Source organism: Mastigoproctus giganteus, chromosome 14 (assembly GCF_048544385.1).
Source record: "Mastigoproctus giganteus isolate SK-2022 chromosome 14, ASM4854438v1, whole genome shotgun sequence".
In the NCBI taxonomy this organism is placed as follows: Eukaryota; Metazoa; Arthropoda; class Arachnida; order Uropygi; family Thelyphonidae; genus Mastigoproctus; species Mastigoproctus giganteus.
The window spans coordinates 7,707,649-7,720,493 of NC_143588.1; the positions used below are offsets into that span (position 1 = coordinate 7,707,649).

Consider the following 12,845-nt stretch of genomic DNA (forward strand, 5'->3'; position numbering starts at 1 on the left):
CTGATAGAGGTGTATAAAGCCTTGAATGGTTTGAGCATGCTCAATGCTAATGGGATTCTTCCTCTCGCTCAGAATAATCACCTGAGAGGGCATAAATTCAAATTGAGGAAAGACAGATGTAAGATAGACGTGCGGAAATTTGCCTTTAGCCAGCGGGTGGTAGGTTGGTGGAACAGACTTCCATCCCCTGTCGTGGAGGTTGATAGCCTAAATAAGTTTAAGGCTCAGCTGGACAGGTATTTCGAACGAACAGAGGGGTGAAGTGGAAGTGGGTTTGTTTTTTGTTTTTTTTGCTGATGCTGCATAAGCTTGATTTCTTGCATCAAATACCTCTACTAATGCTAATGTAATTATATTTCTAACAGGCTTTACAAAATGAAGATTCACTTTGTCAAAGTTGTGTGATGATTTCTGAGGCAATGCAAGAATTAATTTTCAAGATCAAAATAAGATCTTATAACGAGTTATTTTACGATAGAGAAAAAACACTTTTCAATCAATAAGTACACAAAAAAAAAATGCACTTTATTCAAAATGGGAATAATTTACAAAAACTTATTTCAAGTTAAAATGTCATTTGCCTTCGATTCCAAAAGTACTTCCATTGATTGAACATCAGCACACCATGTTTCAAGACGTTCTTTCATTGATGCAATCTAAAGTAAAAGGATATATAATTAAGTAGTGTGGTAAAAAATGAGTTTGCATAATTTTTTTTTTTTAGGCCAGTGTACATTTTAGTCTAACACTTTACCATAGATCAAACAAGTTCATCTAGGATTTAAAATATATTTTATGCTGCAACTGACATGCAAATGAAATTTTAATTGAATTATGTTATTACAGTAATGCAATGTTTCAATTAATGGTAGACTATGTTCCAATTAGGTTTCAAAATTATAATTATTTTTAGTGTATGAATGCCATATACATTCAAGACTGGCCAAAGATGTGGGCAGATACTGCTCCAGTTTAAAATGTATGTCATGCTGTGCTTTTCTGTTGGAGGGGGGGGGGGGGCATGAGGACCAGTACTATCAGATCTAGGCTGCCATTGACAGTAAGGACTAATCAATATCAAAAATGTTTGCTGTATGATAAAAGCAGTCAGTATTTTTCTCTCAATAGAAACACTACATACATAATTTGTAAATGCCAAGAAAAATTTAATTCAGACAAAAGTATAGGTTAAATCAACTACTCAGCTATAAGGTTCCCAATGTACCCTAGGAAAGCAGGCAGGTTCCCAATATACCCTAGGAACATTGAGTGAAGTCATTTTTGATCTAATTCAAAAAAAAAAAAAAAAAAAAAAAAAAAAGAATCTGAAGAGCCACACCTCAGCTCAAGCTGGGGGGACAGGGGAGTTTTTAAGAAATGGAATAGAGTGGGAATGTGTTTTATTAAAAAATATATTTTGAAAAGAAATATACACAGGAACTCCCCGACCTACGGAAATTCGACTTTACGTAAGTTTTTGCCGGCCAGTGCAAACTGAAAAAAAATGCGGAAACATATTTTGCATCTGGAGGGATAAATGGAGGTAATGTGAACCCAATAACATATTGGGGGTTTTTTTTTTTGTAATTCGTTCCAAGTCCTTGGAAGTTGACATTTTCACTATATTACTAAGCTATTTATCTCTCTAAAAAGTCATATTTACAATGGAAATTGCACTACACTTTCATCGTTATAAAAACAAATTTTCAGAAACTTCTCTTCATTCGTATCTACGCATTACAACGATGAAAGGAAACCGATCAATGGAAAGTGCAAGTGCTGGCAGTGCTAGGAAACAAAACAAAATTGATTTAAAAATGAAGATGAAAATGATTAAGTAGTACAAAGCAGGGCAAAGTTTGTCATCTATTGCAAGGGAATTAGGTCTCGCTGCTTCAACAGTGAATACTATTTTAAGGGACAGTGTGCGTATAAAAGAACACGTTCAAGGATCAATGCATTTAAGATCAACCATGATCACAAAACAGTGTTCAGGTGCTATATCGAAGATGGAGAAGCTATTAATAATATGGATGGAAAATCAGATTCGGAAGAAAGTGCCCGAGTCCAAGCCATTCAAGCAAAAGCAACAAGTATTTAATAAAAATATTAAGGATAAGTACGGTGAACCCCAAGTCAAGTTTGTGGCGAGCAAAGGGTGGTTTAATAGGTACAAGCATCGTGCTGGTTTCCACAATGTTAGAGTATGCGGCAAAGTAATTTTGTGACGTGTTGGAAAAAATTACTGATGAAGGCAGCTATTCAACGCAGCAAATTTTTAACATTAATGAGACTGCTCTGTATTGGAAAAAATTGCCGGATTGAATATACATTGCCAAAGAGGAAAAGACAGTATCAGGTTTCAAAGCTTCAAAAAATAGGGCCAATGCTCTTGCTTGGGGCTAATGCAGCAGGAGATTACAGATTAATATCACTGCTTGTGTACCATTCTGGAAATCCTCATGCATTTAAGGGCATCAATAAAGCCACCCGACCCATGCGTTTCCGATTGAACCAGAGAGCATGGATAACAATATCTCTCTCTTTGAGGATTGGTTTAAATGCTGCTTCATTCCCAAGGTTGAAAAATATTGTAAAGACAACGACGTTCCTTTCAAGATTTTGCTACTCTTAGATAATGCTCCTGGACATCCTACCATCTAGATGATTTCAATTCGAACATTAGTGTCTAAGAGAAAATCCTTGAGTGAAGTGCGAAAAAGTGGAAGCGCGTTAAAAGAAAGAAATTGCTTTAAAATTTGGTATTCCTGCCAGTAGTGTGTAAACCATTCTGAAAAACTGTTTCAATTCTCAAACTGTTTGAGGAAACAGGACCCAACTGGAAGCGTGCGAAATTATGCCTATATGAAGATATTGATGATGCAGTTTTTAAGTCGATGAAGTTGATTTGAGACCAAAATGTGCTGATATCTGGGCCATTAATAAAGAAAAGGTTATGGAGTAAGCACCTTTTCTGGAACATAAAACATTCCAAGCCAGTTCTGGTTGGCTGGACAAATTAAAAGAGCACCAGGGCTTACTCGAAAAAGTTATTTCTGATGAAAGTGGAGTTGCAATCGAAGAAGACTATACCATTGGAAAGAAACAGTTTTTTTTTAAAACTGTTTTGAACAGTGGATTTTAGATGTTAGTAGAAAGATCACGAAAGAGGGGGGGAAAAAAAAAATCGGCCTGCCCACCTTCACTCGGTAATTTCAAAACTTACAGGTGTGAAGCTTGTTTTCTTCCCTCCGAATACCTCGTCTACACTGTAAGGATTTGAAAATGTACTACCGAAGAAGCATACTGAAAAAATATTATACTGTGAATAGAAACCAACCTATAGATTCTGTTATAAAGTTGTGGTTGTGCATAGTGGCACCGTATTTAGGGTTAGACGCCACCTGTGGTTTCCCACGTGCCGTATGTACTCTGTAATGGAATACAGAATTACTGCATAAGCCAGAAAAAGGTGTAGCGTCTACATTACATAACACTGTGTTATGTTCTGTTGTTGTGTCTCTGGCTAATTGGCCGCAGGGCCCCTAGAATGACCCTACGTTGCCCATCACACTCTGGCTGATCTTGGCCTGGGTCTGAGCTTACTGGACAGAGACCAAGTTAAAGTGGGGGGGGGAGAGCACAGAGTACAAGTGATGAAGGAGGAGGAGATAAGGCATCCTCCAGTGGAGGATGGAGAAGAGGTGGGAACGGAGAAGTAGGAATCATCCCTGGTCTGGGAGCCCACCGAAGGCCAGGGAAAAGAAGACAGCTTGCAGAACAAGGGAGGTCTGCAAAGTTAGATAGGTGCAATGGGAAGTGTGAGTTTGATTGCTTACAGTTCAGTGCCAGCATTCCTACGAGGATGTTCATTCAGTTCTGATTGTGGCCAGTAATGAGGAAGAGCAGGTACAAGGAGAGATCATAGCGGTTTCAGGAAAGTCTGGTCTGAATGTCTATGTTGTAGGATCAGACGTGGAGAGATGATACCAATGCCTCTTGAAGACTGCTGAGGCATACCTGCAAAAAGCTAAAAATGCTTCTTTTGATTTTAACAGGTTGCTCTCCAGACTAAATGTGGTTAAATTCATATCCAGTAATAGTTGATTATGTAGGTCCAGTTAGAGGCTACACGAGTGCATTACGTGGTGTAACGATGACCATCACATGGTACACAATGGGCATCGTTTACAAGCCCAAAGTGCTGAAGTTATTTTTTGAATGACCCATGTCCTGTCAGAAGAAAGGTAGTATGTATATTAGGGAAGGACCAGCCAAGTCTTTGTTTGAGGTAGGAGACACTAGGCAAAAATAGCTTGCTAGTACTGCCTTTGGTAGAATTATCCCAAAGGATCTGCCAGAGGGAAACAAGATCCTGCCAAGTATGCTAGTTCTTGTTTCGGATCTGCTTCGACAATAGTTTTTATCCCCAGGAATTCAGTTTTTTTGTTCTTTCTGATAGCATGGGAAAACCCTGTGAAGGCCACTTGGAGGTCAAAGGGGATACAGCCAGTTAATACTTCTAGTGCTTCTGTTGATGTCGTTCTACAAGCCCAAGTCATTTTTAATAACATCAACCGTTGTATCTGCAGGATAACTTTCCTAGTGCTCATGATGGAACCATACAGCAGGGCCATATGTTATGAATGGTACAAAAACAGCTGAATAAAGAAGTTGGAGTGCAGGTCCCTTAAGTCTTTGTGGGTGAAGTGAGCAAGCATACTGATATAGTATTGGCTTTCTCTTTCATGGACTTTAGATGCGGCATGAAAGTTCTGCGATTGTGCATATCAGAGTTAGCGAAAGTGTGGAGTCGATATGTGACATAAATTAAGAATTGTTTCGTAAAAGCAGGTTTTGCTAAAACGCCAATTAACAGCGATGAGAGGGATGAACATTGAGCGATCTTGGAAAGAGTTCCAAGTGAGGTTTGATCAGTGGAGAAATTGTTCTTGAAGAATTTTTAGGAGTTGATAATGATGCCATAGTAGCTGAATATCCAAGTGACTCCAACATAGTAGCTGAATATCCAAGGGTATTTAAAGAACTAATGACAATATCGACAATGAGTTGGATGAAAATGAGGGCAATAACAATATTAAACCTTCCAAACAAGAATGTTGGCAGCATTTGAAACTTTGCATCGAGGCCTTCAGTGGAAAGAAAATGTACCAGAAAATATATTTGAATGTTTAAACAAATGCAAAAATTTTTATGAACGGTGTGCAGTAGAATCCAATGTACAACAAAAAATAACCAAATATTTTACGACATAATTCTTAAAAGTGTACTAATATACTGTGCGCATCATGTAAGTAGTCATTTCTTAATATGTATATATTAATAACTTAATTGTTTTAAAATGTTAGGAAATTCATTCATTCCCGCTTATTTCTGATTTATTTCCCATCTTTTACTATATTTCTGAATTTATTTCTGAATTTTCATTGTTGAAAAGGTCATATTTCTTTATAACGAAATTTCTGTTTAACGAATTTTTTCAAGGGAATGATCGATTTTGTTATATAGAGGTCGAACTGTATATATATAAAAAACAATGCACACTAATAATCTCACCTCATCCTCAAAGCAAAATATTGCTAACTTCAAAAAAAGAATTACTTAGTCATAAAACTATGGATATACATATATGGCAAGTAGCAGTGACCAACATACTAAATACACTAAAATATTCAGAAAAAAACTATGATTATTATATTTACCTGTTGTGTGTCCAAAACTCTTGGCTGCACCCAATACATATGAACGGTCCCATCTACTTGATCTATAGAACCTTGCACCAGTCCTAATGATAATGCTTTCATCACTAGCAATTCCACCTGAGAAGAATAATCAAATGCATGACTTATAAAAAAAAACATATTTATGAATATGCTTATAAAAATCCAGCTTGAAACAGTATGAGTTAGTATATTGACTACAAAAAACAGAAAATTCTTGTAACATTTAAGAAAATAGATTTTATCCATAGAGCATGCAAGTATAATTTTTAATACTTTAAGTACATTTTGTTATCAGAAGACAAACTGCTTTCCTACAGTGGCAAAAATTCCATACTGCCAGATCCACCTGGTGGAGAGCCAAAAATGTTGGGTGGTACAGTTCATAAATTTCACAGTAGAAGGGTTTGGTAGTTTTGTGACTACTGTTCTCCCACCATGAATTTAACAAATTCATATGAAGTACAATACTACCGAATTGCAGAGGGATAATTCAAAGCAGTAGTTCGAATCAAATTTCTACACTTTGCTGCATTCGATTTTTAGCGTAAGGGGTTCATTCTGCTCTGACTAAAGACAGGCTGAGTATGCAGAATTTAAGCTTGATCCCATATTCAACTTCAAGACAAATATGACTCTGCCTAAGTTGATAATCTCTTTACAAACTGTAGAGCATAACCTGAAAATGTGAATTGCCCATATATTCAGAAATCTGTCAGAACGGCTGTTTCAAAGTATTTCTGGCTTCCCATCAGCCAGTTTCTATTAGCAAACATATGCTGAATGCAAATAGCCAAGCAGCATATGGAAGAGATGAAACTTCCATATGGCACTGCAGTCCAGTTGTAGAGGCTAAAAGGTACACATAATGGTCATTATATATTTAAAAAATAATTTTTGCTCCCATACACTGCTTCACTTAGACAAAATACATTATTCATGTTTTGGCATACATCTGTTCAGCAGAGGAGAAGGCTGTATAAGCTTTGCTTCTTGACAGTGTCACAGATTTTTTTAACCTATAGCAGCATTTTGGGTGATGTTAATTTAAAAATTAGTAACTCTGGCAGAGCCACGAATAATGGAATTTGCCTCTAAGTTGAATATGAGTTCAAGCCTTAATGACAAGTACCCCTGCTGGGTTCAGAAAATTGATCTCCAGGATCAAAAATCAAATGTAAAGTAAGCATACAGATATATATTAAATATAAATATAAAGCATAGAAGAAAGGGATTGAATCACATTGGGCCACTTGATGTCTATGGGTTAACCGTTGATGACCCTGATCAGGTTGCGGACAAATTGAATATGTATTTTGCATCTACATTCACACATGAGGAATTCTTTAGGGAAGGGGAGGATGCCAGAAGTTTATCAAACTCTAACGAGGAGTGAAATGACTGTGATAATTGAAAGGAAAGTGAAGGAAAAATTGCTGAGGATGGACATATACAGTGGACCCCCACTTTACGATTGGTTCACTGTACGATGGGCTCTCCATAATAAAATACTGTTCACTATATGATATGTAGTAAGCAGTGCTCATTGAGATCATGTTTGCAAATTAAATTTTAATTCTAATAAACGGTGATGCTAATAAGCGAAAATAGGAGGAATATTATTCACAGGCTATAAAAGTAAAGATATAAAGCACAAATTTACACTTTATTACCTTACCAATTGACAAAATTAAATGATACGTGAAAATTGGAAGAATTATTTTTCACAGGTTAGCAAAATAAATTTACACTTATGTATATAGCTTAATTAATACTGTAAGGTACATATTAACTAAAGTAGAGCTTCAGTTATGTGGAATAATTAATATCAGACCTGTTCTGGATAGCCAAATTTTCCGAATAATCGAACATAAGGTAAGAATAAATAAATTCTCTTATAATGTATAATGTATTAAGGTAAAATTAAAAGCCTAAACAGTGTAAAAAAAAACAAATTTATTTAATTTTAAAAAATAATAATAACTTATATATAAAAATTGGCAAATTTACATATGTATGTACATTTGGATAACTATTTTACTGAAAATTTCATCCGAAAAAAAAAATTTAGAGTAATATTTTAAAATAATGTTCGATCATTTTGTTTGTTGTGACTTTTTTTTTTTTTTTTTTTTTTTTTGCTGCTAAAGATTTATGATAAGGAACTTGAGATTTATCTCTGAAGTTCCTTAACAATATCAATTTGGTTATATCGCATTCTTCCTGGTTTTCTACCCATTTCAATGCCATTTCTAATTGCGTAATAGCTTCACTACTTGTCAGCCCTGGATTTTCTTCAATGGGAATTTCCTCCTCTTCACTATAATCCCCAGAAATTTCTTCTTTCAAATGAGCAGAGCAATCATCTCAGCAATCATAAACAGCTTTCAAAATGTACGAATTTTTATAAAACAAAATGCCTTCCGAATTTTCATCGGAAAAAAGCAAATGTCGTAATAACCTTTTTCTGTAAACCCTTTTAATTAATAGTCTCAATATTGCCTTGGTCTAAAGACTGAATGAGGGAAGTCATGTTTGGTAGGAAAAAATAAAACTTGAAAATTTGGATCAATGCTGTTAACATCATTCTCACATTCTGGGAGTTCTCAAACTGCACCCAAAAAAACTCGAGCTGAAATGAAGAAATATCGTGACGGAAGAAAAGGATATTAGAAATTCAAACTATTCCGAATAATAATGAAATTCAACCAGAGTTTTACCATGCCTGATACTTGTCAACCACAGAGTTTTACCATGCCTGATACTTGTCAACCACAGAGTTCTACTATGCCTAATACTTATCAGGAATCTAAAACTCCAGCAGAACGAATGAAGGAATATCGTGCATGAAAAAAAGCGAAATTAGAAATAGCTAATAATGAGTTCCCAAAAAAACTCGAGCTGAAATGAAGAAATATCGTGACGGAAGATATTTCTTCATTTCAACCAGAGTTTTACCATGCCTGATACTTGTCAACCACAGAGTTCTACTATGCCTAATACTTATCAGGAATCTAAAACTCCAGCAGAACGAATGAAGGAATATTGTGCATGAAAAAAAGCGAAATTAGAAATAGCTAATAATGAGTCCCCCCCCCCCAGTGTCTACACAAGCTGACAGTGAGTTTGAAAAACTAGCATACAAAAACCCATTTGGATTTAGTTGTAACATTTGTGATCGTTTATGGTTTCAATTAGATTTGAAACCATTTCCAACAACTTCCTATGAATTACTTCAAAATGAATTTCTTTTATAAGAAGTGAGTACTTTCGTGATGTGTAATACATGTCATACTTCATTAAAAGAGGGATGGATACCAACTATACCCGCTTAACGCTGATAATTCGTTCCAGAAAAACAGAGTGCTAAGTGAATCCGCGCTAAGCGAGCACCGCATTCCTATAAGGTAACGTATGTATTTGTGAGTTGCGGTCGGTGCCATAGGATATTTCCTAATCAATAATAAACGGTAGTGAAAATATGCACAAATGTCGGTCAAAATATTTGTACATATAAAATATTCTGCATTACATACGTATATAATTATGTGGTAACTACTTACGTGTCAAAAGTAAACTTAAAATTCCAATTAAAATAATGAATTTAATTGATGAAGTTAATCATGAAAAATGTGTGGATTTTGGGTTGTTGAACTTTGGCCCTCTTCCAAATAAACTAAAAGGGGTATTAATTTTAAATCCCCCGCAGTGTTACCACCCAACAATAAAGTCAACCGATCCTTCGCCGATTTTAAACCTGACATGCTTTTTCTTCTTTCAATATGAAACTTCTTTCAGACATTCGTTTCTACAAAAGTCCTGCTTCATCTATGTTAAAAACTTGTTGAGAAGCATAACACATAATACCCCTCTTCAATAATTTTAATCAGTTCTTTTTTGAAAGTTTCGGCTCCTTGATCTGCACTAGCAGCTTCTCCCTGGATTTTAAATCTATTCTACCAGCCCTTCCCAGTTTTAAACGGTTCCACATTTTTTTTTTTTTTTTTTTTTTTTCCAGGCGAGTTTTCTTCAGATCATCATATTGGCTAATCTCTCTTTTTTTTTTTTTTTTTAATATTTAACTTAACTGAATTCTGCATCGGAATATTATCTTCAATAAAATTAGTCTTTCCATTTCAATCCTAATAGCCGGCCTAGTCCTAGTTGCTTGCAGTGGAACAGCTATCTTTCCTACTGCTAAAATTAACTCTTCTTTATTTTTTTTATAATTGTTCTTACAGTTAAAGTTGCAAGTCCTAAATTATGGCACACATCCGCTTGTCATTGACCGGAATCAATTCGCTTCAAAACATCTAATTTAATTTTCAAATTCAGTCTTTTTCTTACATTTATAGTCTTCGTACTGCGCCCAGATGTTGTTGATTTTTCATTCCTATCGGTCATTATTAGCTCTTCGAAAATGTAACTGCATTGGTTGCATTAATTATGATACAATGTTCAAGTAAATAAACTTGTCTGTTATGCACGATGTCTAATACTGTACTGAGTGATGATCAGACTTTGGATAAATGCGTATAACGCAAATATTACAAGCAATATACTTGATAATTTTTTAAAATATTGATCTCGGAACTACGTAACTGTACTGCAATTAAATTAGCGTGCGAGAAAATTTCACTGAGCATGGGAAAATTTCGCAATCAGCGTGGGAAACGTTTTAATGCTGTTTTGCTATTCATTTTCAAGCTATCGACTCCAACAAATGAAACGATTTCGTTAAATATGCCAAAAATGCAATCTGTAAAAGAGCGTTATAGTGATCTGTGACAGCGTTATAGTCAGATACGGGTTATAATATAAGAACAGCATTATAGCGAATCAGCATAAAGCGAACCGCGTTATAATGGGGGTCCACTGTATTCAACATATTCTACTCATTTGCCTCCACTGGATGTTGTAACTGAGCCTTTGATATCACCACGATTACCCTTTATGCAAATTCGTCATTTACGTTATGAACATGGACAATATGGGATCATTAGACGAGTAATAAATGTACCAGTTAACGTAAATACGATGGTTCATCAATTACCTAGAGAATTAGATGACGATTATGCCATTAATGTACATATAAAACGACGGCTCATACATAAATAATCATATCATCATAGTTGGTATCCATCCCTCTTTTAATGAAGGATGTGTGCAGAAGAAAATAGTGAAAATATGGTTACAGTATCTGATAAATTGACCTTTGTATAAATTCTGAGGCATAAAAGTGAGTGATAATTTCTTGGGGACAAATGATGATAGTGGACAGGAACATTCAGATGAAATTGTGGAACCTGCCAACAATGATGAACTATTGTTAATTTAATAACAAACATTAATTATGGTCTGAAGATAAATATTTATGTATAGCACCGGGTCAGAAATCATCTCCAACAAGTTTCATATTTGATATACATGCAGAAGAATTTACTTTTCCAGCTATGTATTTGGGACATGCATGAAAATTTAAAAATGGACTGAAAATTACTCCCTTTACAATGGCATCGAGTGAAATTCATAGATCTGATTGTCATGAAGTAACTCCAACATTTGCTATATATGGCAATGAAAATTATGCATATGCATAAAGCAGAAAATTTGCAAATTGCATTTAAATCAGTAGGAATAACAGCTAACATTACTTATTCTATATTGGAATCGAAAGAATTTATAAACAAGTCATTAGAGATTGCTCAAGAATTATGGCATTCACTACAATTTCATGAATTAGTATAAGTTGTTCGACAGTTCGATAGTACATTTTCTAAAATTCTTACAAAAATAGGCAATGGAGAAGCTTTATTACAAGATGAACTTAAAATTATATAATTGAGTTTTGTTACCAAAGAAGATGCTACTAATTTATGTCTGCAAGGGATTTGACTATTTTTAAGAAATAGTGATGTAAATGCCTATAATACAAATGCTTTAATTGCAGATGAAACCCATGAAGTGGTTGCACAAGATTTATACCACGGATATCATTCTAAAGAACAATTAGCAAATATGCAAAATAAAATTAATAAAATGTCAGTGACTGAAACTGCAGGACTTCGATACATTCTACCATTATTGAAAGGAAAACCATACGATTACTAAAAATATAAATGTGGTCGATGGATTGGTAAATGGTGCAATCAGTACTTTAGTATATTTCGAATTTGAGGATGACAAAACAGTTAAACGAGTATGGTTGAAATTTCCTGAGTCAAAAATAGGACATAACCTTCAATCTCGTTATAAACAATATGTGAAAGATAAACATTTACCTAGTCAGTCCGTACCTATAATAAAATAATCAACTACAATTCCATTCAAGAACAATAGGAAATTAACATGTAGATGTACACAATTTCCTTTAGTATGTGCTTGTGCTTTGACTATACATAAATCTCGAGGAGACACCTTCAACAAATCTGTATATAATTATGAGAAAGTTCATCAACAGCAACTTTTATACGTGCCATTATCTTGAATGACCTCATTGCAAGGTTTATATATTTAAAATCCCCACGATGATTTCATATTTCACCACGGCAAAGCTACTAGTAATATAGAACTTCATGCTGAACTAGATCGCTTGAAAAATAATAAGCTACCGTCTCTACAGGATGAACTGCAAGATTTCATACAAAATGGTATATCTATATCATCAATGAACGTACAAAGTTTATGGGCCCATGTTCGAGATATCAAAACGGACACAATCTTACAGCAATCCAAAATATTGATATTAAGTGAAACATGGTTGGATAATGATGAACATATATTACTTAAAAGGTCGGATGTTCATAGTGGTGGTGTTGCGATATATCAACGTGAAGGTTCAACTATGATCGATACACCACATATCTTTGCACAACATGATAGCAGCAATGCGAGCGGTATCAGATGAAATTGGAGACATTTGTGGAGCTTTGTGCAAATTCAATAATGAATCTATTTTCATCATTGCCATATACATCACTCCAGGGATGTCATTAGATATAATTCAAAAATTCATAAACAAGAATTTGATGCCATATTCCATTGAAGGTGCAAAATTATTGGAAGAGCCACTGGATCGTATACCTATAGTTCTCGCTGGTGATT

General features: G+C 34.9%; 1 protein-coding gene across 1 annotated transcript in view; it reads right to left on the reverse strand.

The window, feature by feature from the left end:
* Positions 1-505: 505 nt before the first annotated feature.
* The window catches only part of Rpn9 (regulatory particle non-ATPase 9), a 230,242-nt gene continuing 217,902 nt past the window's right edge, over positions 506-12,845 (reverse strand). Inside the window, exons 12-13 of the mRNA XM_090388956.1 lie at positions 5,724-5,840; positions 506-656 (exon numbers count right to left, since the gene is read on the reverse strand). Of these exons, the coding sequence (XP_090245082.1) occupies positions 561-656; positions 5,724-5,840 (213 nt within the window). The 3' untranslated portion in view covers positions 506-560. The remainder of the gene's footprint in view (positions 657-5,723; positions 5,841-12,845) is intronic.